This window comes from Ornithodoros turicata, chromosome 2 (assembly GCF_037126465.1).
Source record: "Ornithodoros turicata isolate Travis chromosome 2, ASM3712646v1, whole genome shotgun sequence".
Classification (NCBI taxonomy): Eukaryota; Metazoa; Arthropoda; class Arachnida; order Ixodida; family Argasidae; genus Ornithodoros; species Ornithodoros turicata.
The window spans coordinates 146,026,821-146,046,272 of NC_088202.1; the positions used below are offsets into that span (position 1 = coordinate 146,026,821).

A 19,452-nucleotide genomic window follows, 5' to 3' on the forward strand; every position below is an offset into this window, starting at 1 on the left:
TTTCTGCTCTGTGGGCTGGGTTTGGAACCTCCGTTCGTGGGACTGACAGCGATTGCGCTCAAAAGGCCGTAGCGCCTTATGGTCCCGTGCTCTGAAAAGCATGATGGTCGGCTATTTTTTCCCCGATATGATAGCTCGTGAACATCACTGTCAATTATAATGAATTTGAGTGAATTCGGCACGTTCTACCTATTGGTGGGGTAAAAAAGTGACCTTTACTTGGCAATTTTCCGAGTTCAGTTCGCAAATATTTACATAATTAAACTTACGTTACACGACGTATCACGTCACATTCATATCAGAAGGCCGCAAAACGCAAGTAAGAACAACAACAACTAAATCATGACTATGGCCTGGGGTGATTCACCGCCTGAGAGCAGTACCCTACCCCATTACACGAGAAGCATGAGATGTGAAATATGAAAATGAAGTTATGTGCAAGTCCAACTCGAACTCCCGTCGTCTGGTTGCGCAACGCTATACGTCGCACAAAAGGAAGAAGCACATGAAAGAAGCACCAATGGTCCTTGAGATGCAGGGGTGGACCCTACAGCGTCTGGAGCAAGCCGGTAGCCAAGAGGAACTCCAAGAACATCAGAAGCAAGTAAGAACAAATGCCGTTGACCGCATGATTTTTCGTTCAAGTTTCGTCCAGCGACTGCAGCGCCAACTGCCCCCTCTAGTGTGGAGCGTCCTTACCAGACGGTCGTGTCCGGCGTGTTCCCTTCCTTACCCCCGTACCGGGAACGTCATCTCTTTTGTGGCAATCCTTGCGGCACGATTTTTCATAACCGCAGTGTAGGTGATCCGTGCCTATGTACGGAAAAACCCAGAGTTCGAGGTAACTCGTTACAAGTAACTCGTTACTGTAACTAAGTTCCTTTTTCTGGTAACTTTCAAAGGAACTCGTTTCTTTTTCGGGTAACTTTCCCAAAGTAACTTAAGTTAGGTTCCAAGTTACTTTTAATTCGCTTTTAGCCCACGTCCACATATTTTCTTGCTTCCTCTCCGGTTCCTTCATGGCATATTTTTGTGCAATAAAACGTGATATTCGATCAATGACAGAATTTTATTCGGGAAGTAATAACCGCTGCCATTGAAATGAAGCTGAACCATTGTGCACCCACATCGAGAAAGATGCCAAGCGTTCGAATAGATCTCTACCAGAGAAACGTCATCATGACGTTGGCAGACAGACTGAAACCGAAACAAATCGAAAGGAGAGGGCTTGGTTCTACGAACGGGCACTTGTTCGCTGCCTCCCATTGAAAGAAAAGTAGGAACCAGTAGGAACCTTTCAGGAACCATTAACTTGGAAGTAACTCGTTCTTTTTTTACATAACTCAGTAACTGCGAGTTACATTGCAGACTGAAGAACTTCGTTATCAACTTAGTTACATATTTCACACGGTAACTTAACTCGTAACGAGTTCTTTTTGACGGGTAACTTCTCAATCTATGGAAAAACCTCCTGCTACACGACCACAAATGGCGCTGCAGAACACGGTTCGCAGTGCCCCAAACGTCGTGCCCTCTCACTACACAGAGGCAAAGCGTTCGCTTCGTAATATATTCGTTTGAATAAAATCTGCGCAGTCTTGGAACAATATATTTCGTACACATGTTCCTGACATCTCAAATGTTACGGATGTACCACAGCCTTTGTGGCGATTTTGTTGCGGAGTCAGACTTTAATGACAGTTACACTTTACAGTTACCTACAGCAGCACAGACATCTAGTTACATTTTCAAGTTGCCTTCTCAGAAAAGCAATTGGTCGTTGCTACCGAAAATGTATCGAGTTACAATTACAAGTTCCTCGTAACTCAGTCGTTACTACCCAAGACCGATTTCTGATTTAGATTAAAGGTAACGCAAGGACGCAGATAGACAGTTTATGTTGGCGACGTGGTTTGACGGCTTCTTGCTTGTTTGTTTATAATAAAAAGGAGGACAAATTACTACTCCTAAAGCTTGCTTGTAAATCAAGCACAAGTTATACATGTGACAGGCAACGCTAAATACTTTTAATTTGCTATAGTAAAATTGCGTTAAAACGACCCGAAGCGACGTCTGGTGGTAAATAATATCCCGTTTGTCAAGCAACAGTGTTCTATGTTTCCGACTGGCTTGCTGCTCATGATGACTACGTAGCCGACTTCTTTTGTTTTAGACCCAGTGTTATGCGCATGCAATGTAGTTTTGCCGCCGTGCTTAACAAGCAATGCGCAGTTGGTGGCGACTTCCACACAATTTTGCCCGTAATTTTCAGTTTTCATTTTCTAAAAGCTATGAGCGCAATTCTGACGAAAATTGCCACTCGCACTCTCGAATAAACAAACTTTCTGAGGTTGCATATTCCTCTGAGCGTGCCCATCCTCTTCGAGCGCACCGCAACAGACACAGAAGGAGCATCCTTGAAATTGAGGTCAGACAGCGTTTATATTATGACATACTTCCTCGTTGAATATCCAAGGTGAGCGACCAGGAGCCTTGATTTTCCGCCAGACAGACTCTTCCGAAGTGGTCACGCGACGACTTCCAAAGCGGCACGCTTTTCAAGGGGTACTATTAAGCCGCCCGAATACACGGAAACAGCTTTCTATACGTTGATTGAGTATCTGTTCGTTGATAACGGGCGGTCTTTTGTCTAGTGATTTTATCCAGACCCCCCCCCCCCCCCCCCCAAACACCGCACCGGAAAGTTTCGTGACACAGGTGGCGCCTCCTCACTCCAAGATGGAGGACGAGACCAAGGGTCACGGCAGTATCCCTAGTGGTCCCAAACTTAACTTTGAAGGAGATTCTGCCGTATATCTGCTAACTGTATATTCACACGAGGACATCCTCACGGAAGATTCTAGTGGAATACAAAGCAACAAGACTGCTTAACACACACGAAGTTTCGTCCCATGTTATGTGAGCATTCACACGGAGTGGCCGTACTGCGCACTTAGCAGACGACACTTCGCAGACGACACCGTCAACGTCTTTCTTGTCGTCTGCTACAGGATATCTTGCGACTGCGTTGCAGGATATATTCCCCACGGTTAGCAGTGTACGTGAACACTGGACGTTTTTCACATGACGTTTTTCGCGTCTTCCGCTTCTGCGATGAATGTCGCTCGTGTGAATACGGGAACCGCTGCGCGAAATCGAGGTATTTTGTGGAGGCAGAATGGCTCCTAACTGCCCAGCTTATATCATTCTGAGGGGCGCGCTGTGGAAAGCTATAAAAGTGCTTGGAGTTGCGTTAGTTGGAAACTGTAGCAAAGTGCACTTGAGCTGCAGCCTACAGTCAGCCGCCTCCACCCGAACCTGGACAGGCTATTTGCGCTTTCCGCCACCAGGTGGCTACGTCGAGAATAACTTTTTTTCTTTTTTATTACTGTGCGCCCCTTACAGGGGGGCAGTGTTATTTCAGCTACAGAACCGTGTCAGCTAATGATGCATAAATCTGCTACCACGTAACTGTAACAGTGACCCCCGCTTTCGCGTTTCTGTACAAACCAGGTGGCGGGTTAGAACCCCGCCAGTGGTTGTTACCGTCACAAATTTTCTTTCTGAGTCTGGCAGACATTTCGGTCAATGTAGGTACAGTTTCCCGTGAAGGCGGCCAAAGACTTACACTAACACTTATTGTTTCCCAACCTCATTCCGACTATCCTCTCTTCATCTGTGCACCGCTCATGTCCTTAGATGCTTCGCGGTGCAGGCGCGAGATCAAACAAAATAATACAACTTTATAGTATACGTTGTTGAGCTAGTTGGTTCATACCTAAAAAAAAAAAAAAACTGGTCTCGACGCTGGGTTAAGACGAAGCACACGGAACCAGACAGGGCAGGCGCTCGTTTTCAACTACGGAATGCTCCAATAAATAAGCAAGAAAGAAAAACAGGTAAGGTGTCAGTGACACGTCCCCATTATACATAAACGAAAGCGAGATGGAATTTCTATATAAAGTACGCGACTGAATTAGCAAGTGACACCACGAGGAAACCTGTTCTTCTTTCTCGCTCATTTCAACATATTCGGCTGTAGTGCAGTTGAAAGTGAGCGTCTGTCCTGTCTGGTTCTATGCGTTCCGTGTTAACTTCAGCGCCGTCGCCAGTCTTTCATAAAATAATACAATACGAAACAAAAACGTGAAAAATAAAAGAGGAGCTAAATTTTACTTTTTTTTTTTTGTGCGTGTAAAATTTTGGGTTAGATCGGGGTTGGTGTGCGATTCCGTTAGTGTGTAGTGCAGGAACTGTTTTTGATTTTCATATTCCATCCCTAGATGGAGATTTCTTATTGGCTAATTGCCATTCCTTCTGAAAAGCAGCTAGTTTTGGAGCACACCTTGAGTGCCGTTTAGAACAACCGGCGAGTGTTTCCTCAACTGTTTTCACTTCTTTTCCATATATTATTTTTATTTCGATATATTTATTATTTTATTTCGTTTCGCCGCCGTTTTTTTTTCGTTACTAAACAGAAATAGTTTTATAGTAATACTCGTTACTGTAAAACGACCAGAAAACTTGAGACAAGGAACACAAGCACGCAAAAACGAACACACCATGAAAAAATGCTGTTTTTATTGGGGAGGATATGTCTATTGAAAAAAAAAAAAAAAAGCGAGGAAAGGATAGTCAGGCATAGACCGACTTACTATTCCTTTCATGAAAAGAAAAAGAAAAGGGAAAGAAAGCTAAAAGAAAGAAAGGAAACGAAAAAAAAAGGATAGACCACACAACTGAAAAGCACGTACAGTTAGTTCTGTTTGTGTATAGAGCACTCCGTTTTTCCTTTAGCCCCTGGCCCTTTTTCGGTGGGACACCCTGTGTATCAACGTGGTGTTGGCTACAGACGCACGTCTTATGCGAAGATAACATCCCATTCCTATCCCAGCATCAGATGCTCGTCGACTATAGTTCGCAGCATTACACATGACGTTTCCCGTCGACTAATAGTCCAAGCCAAGCCAATTTCCAAGCCAAGCAATAGTCCAAGCCAAGTTCGCCGACAACGGGCTTCACCTTACTCTACTGCAGCAGCTGCATGGGTGCCGACACAGGGGTGACACAAAACCCGCCATTGTTGTAACTACCCTCAAGCGGGTGCTTTTGGCAAAACTGCCATCTTGTCCTGGTCGCACGTCATAGAAAACGTCATTTTGAGGTCATGTGACTTTGTTTACGTGTCGCTTTGCCGCTTACCAACATATTTTCGCCGTCATAACACCAAGAGATGACCGTATTTTGCCAGCGTAAACTATGCGGTGCTTCTTCCGCAACATGGTAGCCCATTTCACCTTAGTTTAAGTACATCGCATCGGCTCGGTAAGTCTTAACGCGCGGTCGTCATCACATCTTTGGAAGTTGTCAACAATACGAGGCTTTATGCGTAAAACTGCGCGTTTTATTGCGAGATTATCGGATAAAAATAATTACCGTGATAGAAAAACATCCAAAACGTCGTCCAGAAACAACAACCGCATTGTTTACAAACGGTTTGGCCGCCGATCGCGGGCGCCGCCATCTTTAAGGTCACGTGTGCCTTGACGTTTGCTGTGACGTGCGACCAGGACCTGTCCAGGATGCATTGCGTTCGCCCAGCACGCTTTCGTCTATGGAGCAATACATTGGATGCCACCCCTGTGGGTCCCGACTTGCGATTTTTCGTCCCCAACCGCATCTCCCGTTCGGACGAGACTTTCATTCATCGCCTTCGCACTGGAGTCCCATTTTGTCGACGTCTGCTTTTCAGAATGGGCCTGGTGGACTGTCCGAAGCGCCTCGCGTGCGGTGTATAGTGCACGATGTCAATCAAATGTTGCTATAGAGGTCAGACGGTTTACGCAGTAATATCGATCCAGAAATCGACCTCTGAGGAGGTTCAAAGCTTCAAAGGGGGAGTGTCTTTGCATATGTCTGTGGATACGTGTCTATGGGCATATGCAATGGTAGCCAAGCTGTATTAATAAGGCAATCTCAGGAATTTCAGGGGGGTGTTGGAAAAATCCAGGGGGTGCAGGAAAATCCCTGGGCGTACGTCAGAAGAAGAATGGCTCCTGGGGCATGACGGCCTTATCCCACTTCTCTCCCTGAGCTCTTAGGTCCCCGGGGATATAACCCCCAGCAAGAAAAGATAAACAATCTCTCTTCCAGTTGCCTTCCTGGATCACTCTGGACTAACCAGCAAATCCCGCTAATCGTGCTAATCCCGGAGTGTGTTGCGATTATGCATCCCCAGCAATGGAACAGGCAGCGTTATAATGACTGCAGAATGTTCCAAGTTTTACTTTTTCTCTTCCCTCTCTCTTTCTCTCTCTCTCGAAGCATATGGTATACCTCCCCCCCCCCCATAAAGGCACGGAAAAAACCCTCCATTATCATTATAGACGTCCCACAAAAACATTATATGTCGCGACAAAAGCAATAAAATGGTCATAGCGAAGCTTAACACGCTGCCAAGCGCGTCTGCAAACGCCAGAACGCCTACACCGCAGCTCGAGCAATAAAATACCCGTTACGCCTATTTCCATTTCCTTGTACTCGACTTAATGGATAGAAGATGTCTTTGAGCGTAGGTTTCTCAGAATCTGTCATACACAGCGAAGAATTCCACCCCATAGCTGTCGAACAACAACAACAGCTTTATTTTAATGATGTTTATCACGGAGTTGCATCGCCATGGGTGATACTCAAGTCCATTGCTGGCGTATCGAGCACTAATGTGATTTCGTGGGTCGTGTTTCTGCACATCTGTCAAGACGTAGGAATTACGCGTATTTTTTGATTACATTACGTACAAACGGAAAACACAGAAGTGTTATATAGTAGAGTGACTCTATTAGTGACTCTATTATATAGTACTGTACACTTTGTAATGGATTATTGAAAGTGGTATCATTTCCTTGAGTCTGAGGAAAACGGCACTTTCGTTTGACCAACGCTCGCTTTCCGCATGTCACGAAACACCTCTCGTCAAGATGCTGCATTAATTCATCGAATGCGACTCGATGTGGCTTTTACAGCTCAGTGGCTTTACCGCTTGAGACAAGTTGGCTCTCCCAAACTCTGAGGAAAAAAGGAGTACTTGTACTCCTCTTGGCGACAAAATGCATTGCCACAAAAAATAGTCCCTTTCGGGAGTAAATGCACGCGAGTAAATGAATGTCACAGAATGGAGACTGCATTTCACGCGCTGTTATAAGAGTGCCAGGTACATAATTCGTGCGCATGCATGAAAATATGTTGAAGCAAACCGTCAACCGTGATATCTCGAGTGATATACAATCTTGCGCCATACATAGGGCACAATTTGCGAAGAAAGCTGCGCTAACTGTTTCTTACTTTGTGTGGCTGCAAAAATTGCTACGTTAGCTGAGTTATACAGCCTTATGTCACCAAATTGACCAAGGGCACACATTTACGTAGACTGTTGCATTCAGGAGACCATTCGCGAAGTTCAGTGACAATTTGCAGCCCTGAGGAGTAAATGTCGGGACTAAATGTCGGGTTAGGGGACTAAAATGGGGAGTAATTGCAGTCCAGGGGAGTATAGAAGCTGCAATTACTCCCCGTTTTTCTCCTTTTTTTTTTTCTTAGAGTGGAGATGCTGTCGCTGTGCTGCTCTTGAGGATCTGGAGCACATTCTTCTTCATTGTCCACACTAACAACCTTCACCAACCGCACTGTCGGGGTCTCTTAGTCAGCTGGACTCTCGCCCCTTCTCCCTATACAGTCAAACCCCTTTATAGCGAACACCTTTTTAACGAAAATACCACTACAGCAAATTTTTTTTGCGGTCCCGCTGGAGCCCATAGGTCCAATAATGGACATCCTTTTTAACGAAAATTCCTTTACTGCGAATTTTTTTTTGCTGTCCCCTGAGCTTCGTTGTAAAGGAGTTTGACTGTATCAAACTTGCTTGGTCCCTGGCCGAATTCAGCCCATCGACGCTCTGCGCTCAAAGCTCTTTTGACCTTTCTGGACACAATCGGACTGCGATCCTTATTGTGAAGGGGCTCGTTATTTCATTCCCCACATCCCCACCAGCAATGGGGTAGAGTATCGCCCCCTGGCGATGAAACTCCCCATTCATCTTTCTTAAAATAAAGTCTTCGCTGTCACGGACGGGAAGCGAACGACTTGACGACGCGAGGACACAACGACACAACAACGACGCGAGGACGTAACGCGAAAACAGAGCCTATAATAGATGCTACGTGCCCGCTATCTATATGAGGCCATAAACATTTCCATAGAAATCCAGTCTTTGGCATCGCATCAACCAGTTTCTAAAAAGCGTCAAGGGCAATTACATATGAGCGACCATGCACACACAGTGCAAGAAGGTCAGCTTCGCATTATACGAATGCCGTCTTCCACGTGTGCATATTTAATTCCCTTCTGGTGGAAATAGCGAAGTCATCTATGAACAACGAAGGGCAAAAATATCTTTGTCGTAACCGACAGTCGTTGAGCGAGATACAACACCCCCAAGCTCCAATGTCACGCCAAAGACTTGGAGGTGGTCAGTTCTGATCCTATATCATTGGCTGTGCTGTGCCTCAGGATTTTTCCTACGCTCTATAAAAAGAGAACTTCACCGCATAGCACACTGTGTGCCAGCCATTGCTACGAATGATAGGGTTATCGCTTTTGATTGGAAGACAAAGGGGGGGGGGCGTACGCCTTTTTGTGGCAATTTTCATATATCCAAATTGCCACAAAAAAGGCGTACGCCCCCCCCCCCCTCTTTCTTCGAATCAGAAGCGATAACCCTATGAATCGTGGCAACGGTTGGTGTGCAGTGCGCTGTGCGGTGAAGCTCTGTTTTTAGAGTGTATACCCAAGCAGCACAATGTACTGAAACTCGAGTGCATGGACGGTATGTGTCTTGTCAAAGTTCTGTAGTTTCACGAGTCTGTTCAAGGCCTTCCACCTACCCGTCTACCCCTATTGCACTCGGCTTTCAGTACATTGTGCTGCTTGGGTAGGTTCTAGGTTCCAGCTGTCATTACGCCCCGCTCGCAGCGCGAAGCCTTTTTTTTTTAATCCAAACTTTCGCACTCCGATAAAAAACAAAAAGGAAGGCATACTCTTACAGACGACTTTCGACTTTCGGCACACCACTTTCGTTGGCTACGTTTCTTGTGCTTGCACGCGCCAATATATGACAGTGGTAATGGTAACCCGGGGGTCTACTTATAGTGGTACAGCTTGGGACAAAAATTTACGGAACACGGCACCTGTGTATTTCTTCATCGGAGCGCTTCCCTGCTAGCTATCACGAGGCGATCGAATAGGAAACGGGTGGCGGGCTATTCTATCCATCTCTCAGTACGTATGTCCACTCCTTTTTGCTGCTAGGTTGTCGCTCCACTGGAGAAATGCGACACCCCGGTGTTCCGTAAACTTTTGTCCCAAGCTGTACGTCGGTCTACGTATAGTGGTAATCGTAACCCGGGGGTCTATACGTCAAGTATGATGATGAGGAACACCGTATCTTGCCCGTTTGTGGACATCAGTGTACTAATCTGTAATTCAGAGGTCTCTCGCCTCTGGGCCACGTGCTGGTCGTTCATTGTGTCAAACTTTTTCGTTCTCGACTTCCATTTTGTGCCCAAGTAATGTGATGACACTCTCATCCCTTTGTTTGCTCGCGTCTGCGCCTATACGTGTCTCACAACGTGTATGGATTTGTGGCCTTTCTTGTCTCTCCCTCACCCTCCCTTTCCTTCATTGGCTTTATGTATATTCAGCCCTAATTAACGCTCCCTGTATAGCAGCGGGTTCTTTTGGCTGCTGGAGTGTTTTGCGAGTTAGTGTTTGGGATGCTTTGAGACGTTGAAGAAGTGTAAGGTCTTCTGCACGAAAATATCTCGTTTCATTAAAATTTAGACGCTCTCGATCGTCTTCCTTCTGTTGCGAGTCTGCATCGCAGCCCAAGCAGCACAACATCTTGGCCCAATATTGGACCGATATCGGCAATACTGGCCCAATATTGGACCAATATCGGCAATACTGGCCCAATATTGGACCAATACCAGCAATACTGGCCCAATATTGGTCCAATCTTGGTCCTATATTGGGCCGACATTGCCAATATTGGTCCAATATTGGCCCAAGATGTTGTGCTGCTTGGGAGGATACTTGCACATTGCTGTTCTATACATATATACAACGTCGCATATATCTACGTTTCTGGCTCTTGGTTCAGGTTCAGGTTCGGGTTCAGGCTCGCTTCATCTATCTATCAAGATCTTCAAGATCTATACGTGCTACGATGTTTCGGGGACCAGCTCCAGTGACATAGTGGTTATATAGGATGATCACTTTTCACGCCGAGAGACTGGGAGGTGACACGGGTTCGAATCCTGTCACCGGCTGTGTGCTGTCTGACGTTTTCCCCGGGTTTTTCCGAAGACTTTTTCCAGACGAACGTCGGCACAGTTCCCCCTGAGGTCGGCCCAAGACGCATATACTAACCCCACCCTGTCCCTCCCACTCCTTCCTGCTGTCCTCTCTCCATCTGTCCACGTCTGTACGCCGCTCATAGCCACAGTTGCTTCGCGGCGCTAACACGGAATTAAAAAAAAAACATGTTTTGGGAGTGTTTTTTGGGGGGGCACTGACACCTCCACTTTTTTTTTTCCCGATCAATCGATCCGAGGTCTTACAAAAAAGAACTAGTAGTTCTGTGAATTACGCGAGTAACAATATAGCAATATATTGATACTCATCTCGATTGTTATTAAGAGAGAGAGAGAGAGAAAGAGAGAGAGAGAGAGAGGGAAAGAAAGAGAAACATACACTTTTTTTTTCTGTGCTACTTGAAAAGTATACTACATATTCCCAGTCACGTTTCGGGTGGGCTAAAATTTCGGCGTACGGCCAAAGATGCTGACGTCGAAAAGAACATTGGGAGGTACCCGGGTTCGAATCCCGGTATCGGCTGTGTTGCCTGGAGTTTTTTCCTGGCGTTTATTTCCTCAGAAGCCTATACATGTGCACTCTTAAAAATGAACTTCACCGCATAGCACGCTCCTATAGCCAACCATCATCTCGAGTGATATCGATATCTGTATGATATCGATATCGATATGATATCGATATCGATGAGTGATACGAATGATATCGATATTTGTTGAAAATGGGAGGCGTACGCCTGTTTTTTGTGACACTCGTGCTGTTCATAATTGTCACAAAAAAAGGCGTATACGCCTCAAGTTTTCAACAAATCAGCGCAGATAACGAATATCATTAGAGATTATGGTTGGCTAGGAGCGTGCTATGCGGTGAAGTTCATTTTTTTAAGAGTGTGGGCACAGTTCCCTTTGAAGTCGGCCCAAGACCTATGTGAGGCCGACGACGTACCGTGGAGCTCTTTCACCATCCACCACCACTATACCACCATGAATCCACGAACTGACGACTGCGACGTCGACCATATACATACACGTCTCGTGGTGAAGAACAGTGCGTTATCACGACCCTCCATCACCAGCCAGTTGACGACCTCCGTTGAGCAATCGTAATTACTCGGCAACCGAGCGTATACACAACCTCCTTCGACGTCGTTTCGTCTTTGTGCTTTTTTTAAATTCGCGTGCCATCGTTCACTTTCAGCGGAAGAGTGCTTTTTCTTACTCTTTGTCATTCGAAGCAGAGAGCGAGAGGGATATATATGTATATGTATGGGAATAACAAACGAAGGTTAGCAGCTTCTGAACCGGTTGATTTCTGTGTCGGTTGTGAAGCGGTGAGCACGCACTTCCATCCCGCTAACGGAATCGGTAAGGTAAGACTGGCGCTTTCGTTGGCTACGTTTCTCGCTCTTGGTTCAGGTTCAGGTTCGGGTTCAGGCTCGCTTCATCCCTTTTTGCAACAGGGCAGGTATCTTAAAATATAGGGCACCGCGAGCGAGAGACTAGACAAAAAAAAATGTCTAGAAAAGGAGGGTTGAACGACAGGGTCTACGGGGGTCTACCCGGGGGTCTACGTACGGAGTACACTCTTAAAAATGAACTTCACCGCATAGCACGCAACTAGCCAACCATCACCTCGAATGATATCGTTATCTGCCCTGATTTGTTGAAAACGGGAGGCGTACGCTTTTTTTTGTGACACTCATGCTGTTCATAATTGTCACAGAAAAGGCGTACGCCTCCCGTTTTCAGCAAATCAGGGCAGATAACGATATCATTCGAGGTGATGGTTGGCTAGTTGCGTGCTATGCGGTGAAGTTCATTTTTAAGAGTGTATGATAATGGGGATCGCCGTATCGTGTCTGTTCGTTGAAGTTATGTGGATGTGGGTTATGTGGATATTATGTGCACGTTAATGGTTGTCTCCTATGCGCAACATTAATGAACATTCAGGGAAGTGATAACATAATTTTAGGCGTCGAGTTTGATTACGAAAGAGTATCTCAATATTGAGTCTGAATTCACCTCTGACATTGGAGGAGAAAGAACAGCAGCGCAAAGGAAAAAAAAATTACTGATTCCGTCGGTAATGCATGAATATTACTTAACCATAAGTTAACTTAACGTAACTTAAGATAACTTAAAGGGAGACTTCGGAAGGATACGAAAAAAATTAGGTGAGCATCATACCGCGAAAAAAATTAGGTAGCACCATAGAACACGGACCGCTCCCTCGATACCGAGTACAAGATTCGCATTCATTTTGTGCGAGTAATTAATTCGTAAATGATGGCAATACCAAACCGAAACCAAAATGCAAACCGCACAGCGGTTCGCCAGGAGGAAGATATTGTGACGTCACCCGGCATTGTCGTCTGCTGCGAAGCTTGCATTCTTCTACGCAGGATGACTTCGGCAGTGTCGGTTTCGGCGCCATCTAGCTTCACAGAGGCGAAGCGCTCACTTCGTAATAATTCGTTCGAATAAAACCTGCGCACTTTGGGAACGCGATATTTCGTACGTATGTTCCTGACTAATGTTCCTGAGGTTTGCCGGCAGACTTTCACGACCGAATGCCGACCCATTTCCCATGAGGTCTGCCCAGGAAGCATACTAAGCCCCTGTCTTCCTCCTTCCTGCTGTCCTCTCTCCATCTGTCCACGTCTGTACTCCACTCATAGCCACAGTTGCTTCGAGGCGTTAACACGGTTCCAAAGAGAGAAAAAATAAAACATGCAACTCTTGCATTTTTGTCGTCTGCATAGAAAGGTTCCAGGTCTCGGCGCACCGCTCCCCTCGGCTCCATCCTCGAACTGCAGAGGTGCGACTAGAGATGCAAAATTTCCGGAAATTTTCAATCGCTCGAAAAAAACCGTTCTTTTTGTTTTTTTTTCCGAAAAATTGGAGAAAATGGAAACAAACGTGGTTGCTGCTGAGTCGAAGCATTGCCGGCCCAACCACAGCATACAATGAGCTAGAAGCTTTAGTAGTGTTCATCCTTTAGGCATAAATGCAGAGCGGAGCATCCCATGAGACTGCTGCCTACTCAGCGATATGTAATTTGCAACAACCCGTCCACTATGGATACGTCCACTCCGACCAGAACTCCGACATTACGTGAACGCGATGGCGATCGCTTGGAGCGGCCAGACGGAGCTCTAAGTTGGTGGTTGTTGGCGGGTTAGAGGCACCTAAGGCGCTGTTGGCGGGTTGGAAAGCATCGAAGGCACGAAAATTTACATTTTTGAATTTTTGTCGCCTGGAGATTTTGGGCTATTTTTCCGGAGACGAGGAAAAAAACCGAAAAAACAATTTTTTCCCAAAAATTTCCGTTTTTTTCCCCGGGGCTTCGCATCTCTGGGTGCGACTTGTTTTTCCGCCGACAGACGGTGTCCCCGCAGTATTCACGTGTGATGCTGATTTTCTGTTAAGTGAGAAGAGTGCCGTACTTAAAGCAAAAAACATCACTAAACGTATCCGGACGTTCCATATCAAACGTTAACTATCATCCCGATCTCTCTTAATAGAGAACAGCCTTCCCCGCAGTAACAAGCCTGATAAGGAAGCTACCATTTACGACATATACACACACATTACTTCCAATCAAAAGAAATAACAAAACGGAGTCATCGACCCGAGTCGATGGTCCCGTCGCTCAGACGCCAGAACCATCGCGGCCTTCGTCGACCTTCGTCTGACCTCTCCCGCGCGTGAAACGGTCGTGCAATAACATCCTTATCAAATCGATCCTCCTTTCATTTTCGCTAGAGGCACGTAATTGACGGTAGCTCGATAAAAAGCGTCGTCTGTGCATTAGTCATGCATTGCTATATCCTTCGTGCAGAATCATGTGGGCTGCTTTCACCGTCATCGTCTTGGTGGCCGCCGTGCAGGGATACCCGAGCGGTGCTCCAGAGTCCAGGTGCGACGACCCAAGGCCCAAGCACCCTGGTAGCGAAGAAATAGCGGCGGATAAGATTACGCACTTGCAACTAAAGCAGAGTGCTAGGGACTTCAAGAATGGCGATGTCATTGAAGGTAGGTGTATTTGTGGTCACTTCGGTCGAATATATTGAACGAATAAGCGGTGGTGCAGTGGAATGTATTCAGTAAGTGTTCGGTAAATTCAGTATGGTTTAATTGGATTGAGCGAAGGGAACTAGCGTATTTTCTAGGTACTGCTTGCGACATACTCGTCTGAGATCTCCAGCCCGTGGCCCGACTGCCCCCTATCGGCGATGTCGCGCGCAAAGGAGCTGTACCATTATCGCCTCCTAGAGGAGGCCGAGAAGAACTGTGAGCCACACACCGTCACAAATTCGGAAAGATAATACGGCCGTGCGAGGTGTGCTACATGCACCGTGTATTCACACGAGCGACATCCTCACGGAATATTCTAGTAGAAGAAAAAGCGAAAACGCTGCTCACAGAGCTGAAGTTCCGACCCGTGTTATGTTCAGCATTCACACGGTGCGGAATATCGGGAGTGACGAACTGCGCATTTAGCAGACGACACTTAGCAGACGACACCGTCAGCGTGTTTTCCTGTCGTCTGCTACGAAATATCTTGTGGCTGTGTAGCAGGATGTCCTGCACGGTTAGCAGTGTAACGTGAACACACCACGTTGAGTGCTCGTGCTCACGTGACAGCAGAAAGCTATGACGCTTTTCGCGGCTTCCGCTTCTGGGGGAATGTCGCTCGTGTGAATGCACGGACAAGCGCATATCAGGTGTTGCAGTTGTTTCTTCTTCAGGCCTACGCCTCAACGTTTACTGCTGTGACGCTGTGTGCGGCGCACAATTTTGCACGGCCTCCCCTCGGATACGATAATGATACAGCTCCTTCCCGCGGGACACCGCCGATAGGGGACTGTTGGGCCACGAACTGGAAATTTCAGACAAGTATGCCGCAGGCAGTACAACGCACGTTATCCGGTTGCGCCCGATTCCACCGGAGGTTTTTCCCTGAAGAGCGGTTCCTGAGATGATGCCGTGCAAACCGTAGCATCGGTCGCAGGTCCAGCCGCTTCACTTACACTCTTAGAAATGAACTTCACCGCATAGCACGCTCCTAGCCAACCATCATCTCGAATGATATCGTTATCTGCCCTGATTTGTTGAAAACGGGGGCGTACGCCTTTTTTGTGACAATTATGAACAGCATAAGTGTCACAGAAAAGGCGTACACCTCCCGTTTTCAACAAATCAGGGCAGATAACGATATCATTCGAGATGATGGTTGGCTAGCAGCGTGCTATGCGGTGAAGTTCATTTTTAAGAGTGTAGGCGTAAACCTTTCGTTTAAAGGACCAATGAGGTGGCATTAAACATGGCTCGAAACCCCGCCTCGTCTATCAAGCTGTCCACCAGGAGTCCCCATGCAAAATAGTTTCGCCCTCTGCGGTGCATTATAGCTGTGCAATCGAATTTTTGAAAAAAAAAAAAAAACGGTTGGAGAAAGCAGCCGTGAACAGCCGACACGATGTTCCTGTGACGTGGTGAAGGCTCCATTGCCTGTCTGTTTTTTTTTCTTAGCAGTTCACGCGCGGCTTATGCATGTCTGAGCTGTGGCGCTGTACGTCACTGGTCACGTGAGGGGAGTATAGCATACGTCACGACGTCCTTCCGTTCTGCGATGGGCTCTTTTCACGAGGAAAATGATTTTTCAAAGGTGTGCGGAATAATGAATAGCTTGCGCAGCTCCAGCAACAAAAAGAAAAGTAAATTTCTACGAAATATTACTTAACGTAACATTCACCCGCCACCACGAGGTTTCTTTGTCGAAGCGCATAACTAAGGAGAGGGAACAAAATTAATGCTTAACCACCTTCTCTGGATCTTGCACTGCCTGCCACGATCGTAGCAACAAAGTCTGGCCTTTCAATGCAGTGACCCTGGTGTCGACCGGAGCGCCCTTCAAGGGGTTCCTTGTCAAGGCTTTTGTCGACAACGGAAACGAGGTCGGAGGACAGTTCTTGCCAGGCGAAGGAGTTAAGGTCATCACCAAGTGTTCTGCCATCACCCACAACAACAACAACCCGAAGCAGGAGGTCGTTCTCAAGTGGAAGGCCGACATTGCCCAAGGCACGGTCCACTTCAAGTAAGATGTCGTTTCCGATGCACTTTGGTCTCTCTCTCGACTTTTTATTTTTTGGACAATTTTTTGACTTTTTTTTTGACAATTTCATGACTACAGTGATCGCGTTCCAGGTAATGCTACATTCTGCAGAAGGTCCAGAGATAACCTTTGCAGTTGTTTCTTCGCCGCCTGTAGTGCCTGCACTTTTAGAAATGAACTTCACCGCATAGCAAGCTCCTAGCCAACCATCATCTCGAATAATATCATTATCTGCCCTTATTTGTTGAAAACGGGAGGCGTACGCCGTTTTTGTGACAATTATGAACAGCATAAGTGTCACAAAAAAGGCGTACACCCCCCTCCCCCCGTTTTCAACAAATCAGGGCAGATAACGATATCGTTCGAGATGATGGTTGGCTAGGAGAGTGCTATGCGGTGAAGTTCACTTCTAAGAGTGTGCACACTTTTCGGCGGCCAAGCTTTGCACAATATTTTTTTGCTTTTTAAAGTGGTTACATACACTCTTAAAAATGAACTTCACCACATAGCACGCTCCTAGCCAACCATCATCCCGGGTGATATCGTTCCCTTCCTTGATTTATTGAAAACGGGAGGCGTACGCCTTTTTGTGACACTTATGCAGAAATGTTAATTGTCACAAAAAGGCGTACGCCCCCCCGTTTTCCACAAATCATGTGAGAGAACGATGTCACTCGAGATGATGGTTGGCTTGGAGCCAACTTGGAGCGTGCTATGTGATGAAGTTCATTTTTAAGAGTGTACTCTAAAAACAGAGGAAGGGGGGAATGGCAGTGTCGACTCGCCGTTGTTGGCCACACAGAAGTGGGCATCGTCACGACCATAGCAAAAAAGAAAAAAAAAGAAAAAGAAAGACGGGTGGACGATAGAGGATGAAGGGTGGAGATGCGTAGAGGGTGCATGAGTTCGTTCAACAGGACTTCACCGCATAGCACGCTTTGCGCCAACTATTGCCGCGAATGATAAAGTTATTGCTTTTGATTCGAAGAGAGAGGGAGGCGTACGCCTTTTTGTGGCAATTACCACATATCCAATTTGCCACAAAAGGGCGTACGCCCCTCTCTCTCTCTCTCCTCGAATCAGAAGTCATAGCATCATTCGTGGCAATGGTTGGTGCACAGCATGCTATGGGGTGAAGTTTTGTATTTAGAGTGCACTCAGCCCAAAGGTATACCCGACAAATGTAGATGACGTTATTGCGTCGATGCGAACTTGCATTCAAGTTCTTACAACGAAGGGAGGTGACAGATGCGCAGAAAATTGGCACCACGAAAACCGAAACTCTCGTGGCTATTCGCGAGGAGAACCTACCATACCGCCACCAGGCGGCGGTTAGCGGAAACCGTCAACGGTGTGGATTGACGCGGGCAATTCGCATTGCGTGCTTTACGTTTGGTGTGTTCTCTCTGCTTTGCGGCCTTTGGTGCTAACATGGGAACAGAAAATGAACACTCTACGAGACATAAGACACTATCAGCGGACATACGAAATGCAATTTTGTCCAGCAGGAATACCACGTCCGTTTCGACGGCACGAAATTGTAACATAGCAACTTTTGTTTGCTAGGTATTTTTGCGTGCGTGGATGACGGTGACCGTGGTCATTCCTCCTTTCAATGCATTCCACAGGAATTCCATTAAGGTTTACCGATAAGCATACCTGGGTAAATTAATTCTAAAGTGTAATTTAATTACATTACTCATTACTCCAGCCAGAATTAAATTAAATTAAATTATTCATTACTGCAACTGAAGTATAATGAAATTACATTACAATTACTACGAAAAAGTAATGACATTACAATGTCATTACTCTGCCATTATTGGCATACATGTCATGCTTTGTAAGATTGTCTGGAGGACGGGGACCGGAAACAATGATTCTCCAAGGCTACAAACCGTTGACTGAAGAACGTTTGTTTGTGGGTGCCCTAAGTAAGGAAATTGGCTGGTCGAAGGGAACTGACGTTCTCCGTGCCGATTGAGTGCGTCGATCCCCGTTCATAGTGGGCGTTGGAATTCTTTTAACTCGCCGGTCCCCAGCTGTCTGGCAAGTGCAAACACAGAACACACACTCGATTCTTTCGTAAAAAGTAATGAGTAATGTGATTAAAATTACTGCCCAAATGTAATTAAATTACATTACAAATTACATAATGTCAAAAGTAATGCACTACATTACAAATTACCAGGAAAAGTAATTCAGTACAGTACTTTCATTACAGTAATGACACTACTACCCAGGTATGCCGATAAGGATACCATAATAGCAAAAAGGGTAGAACAGTGTGAACTGAAAGGCTGAACAATACGAAAGTGCTTGTCGCAATGCGTTTCCACGTTTACGTAAACATACAGCGTTTAGATTTGATTCTTACCATTGCTTATCTTTTTTTCACAGGGCGACAGTTGTGGAAAACGTCAAGAAATACTACATTGGCTTGGAAAGCCACTGACGTTAACGAATGCCACCTCGTTACACTTTGTTACTTTGTTATACTCGTTTTGCTTCATGGAACACAAAATAAATACCCTTTCATTTCACCTGCCTAAGGATTAACGCAGCGATTTCGTAGTAACCTCCTCTGAATAGCCTGTTCGGACAGCATATATGCAGCAATGTATGTAGGTCAATCGACAAAGCAAGTGCTGAAGAACGAGCAAAAAAACAAGTAAGTGGTAACAGAAAACGCTATATTACCGAACGTGTTGCTGCCAACGGAAGCGCACGCCATGATTCTCCAATCGAGAATAATATGCTGGTATCGAATTGGGCTAAATATCGGTTATGGAACGACACGCGTAATATTTTTCTTTTTCCGTGCTCGGCTCCGTATTTCTTGTACAACAATCCCTGATCACCGCAATATTGGATGGGAAACGCAATATGGGTTCTTCAGGATGCACATATATC

At 46.0% G+C, this 19,452-nt stretch overlaps 1 protein-coding gene across 2 annotated transcripts; it reads left to right on the forward strand.

The window, feature by feature from the left end:
• The first annotated feature begins 11,705 nt into the window (after nt 1-11,705).
• On the forward strand, nt 11,706-19,086 carry LOC135386320 (putative ferric-chelate reductase 1 homolog). 2 transcript variants are annotated; one of them, XM_064616159.1, is made up of 4 exons: nt 11,706-11,794; nt 14,266-14,459; nt 16,311-16,521; nt 18,940-19,086. In XM_064616159.1, exons 2-4 carry the CDS (start codon nt 14,270-14,272, stop codon nt 18,992-18,994), a joined length of 456 nt encoding a protein of 151 aa, XP_064472229.1. In that variant the 5' UTR covers nt 11,706-11,794; nt 14,266-14,269; the 3' UTR covers nt 18,995-19,086. The 2 variants fall into 2 exon arrangements, with proteins under 2 accessions (XP_064472229.1, XP_064472230.1); XM_064616160.1 differs by having other exon boundaries at nt 11,712-11,789.
• The last annotated feature ends 366 nt before the right edge of the window (nt 19,087-19,452 follow it).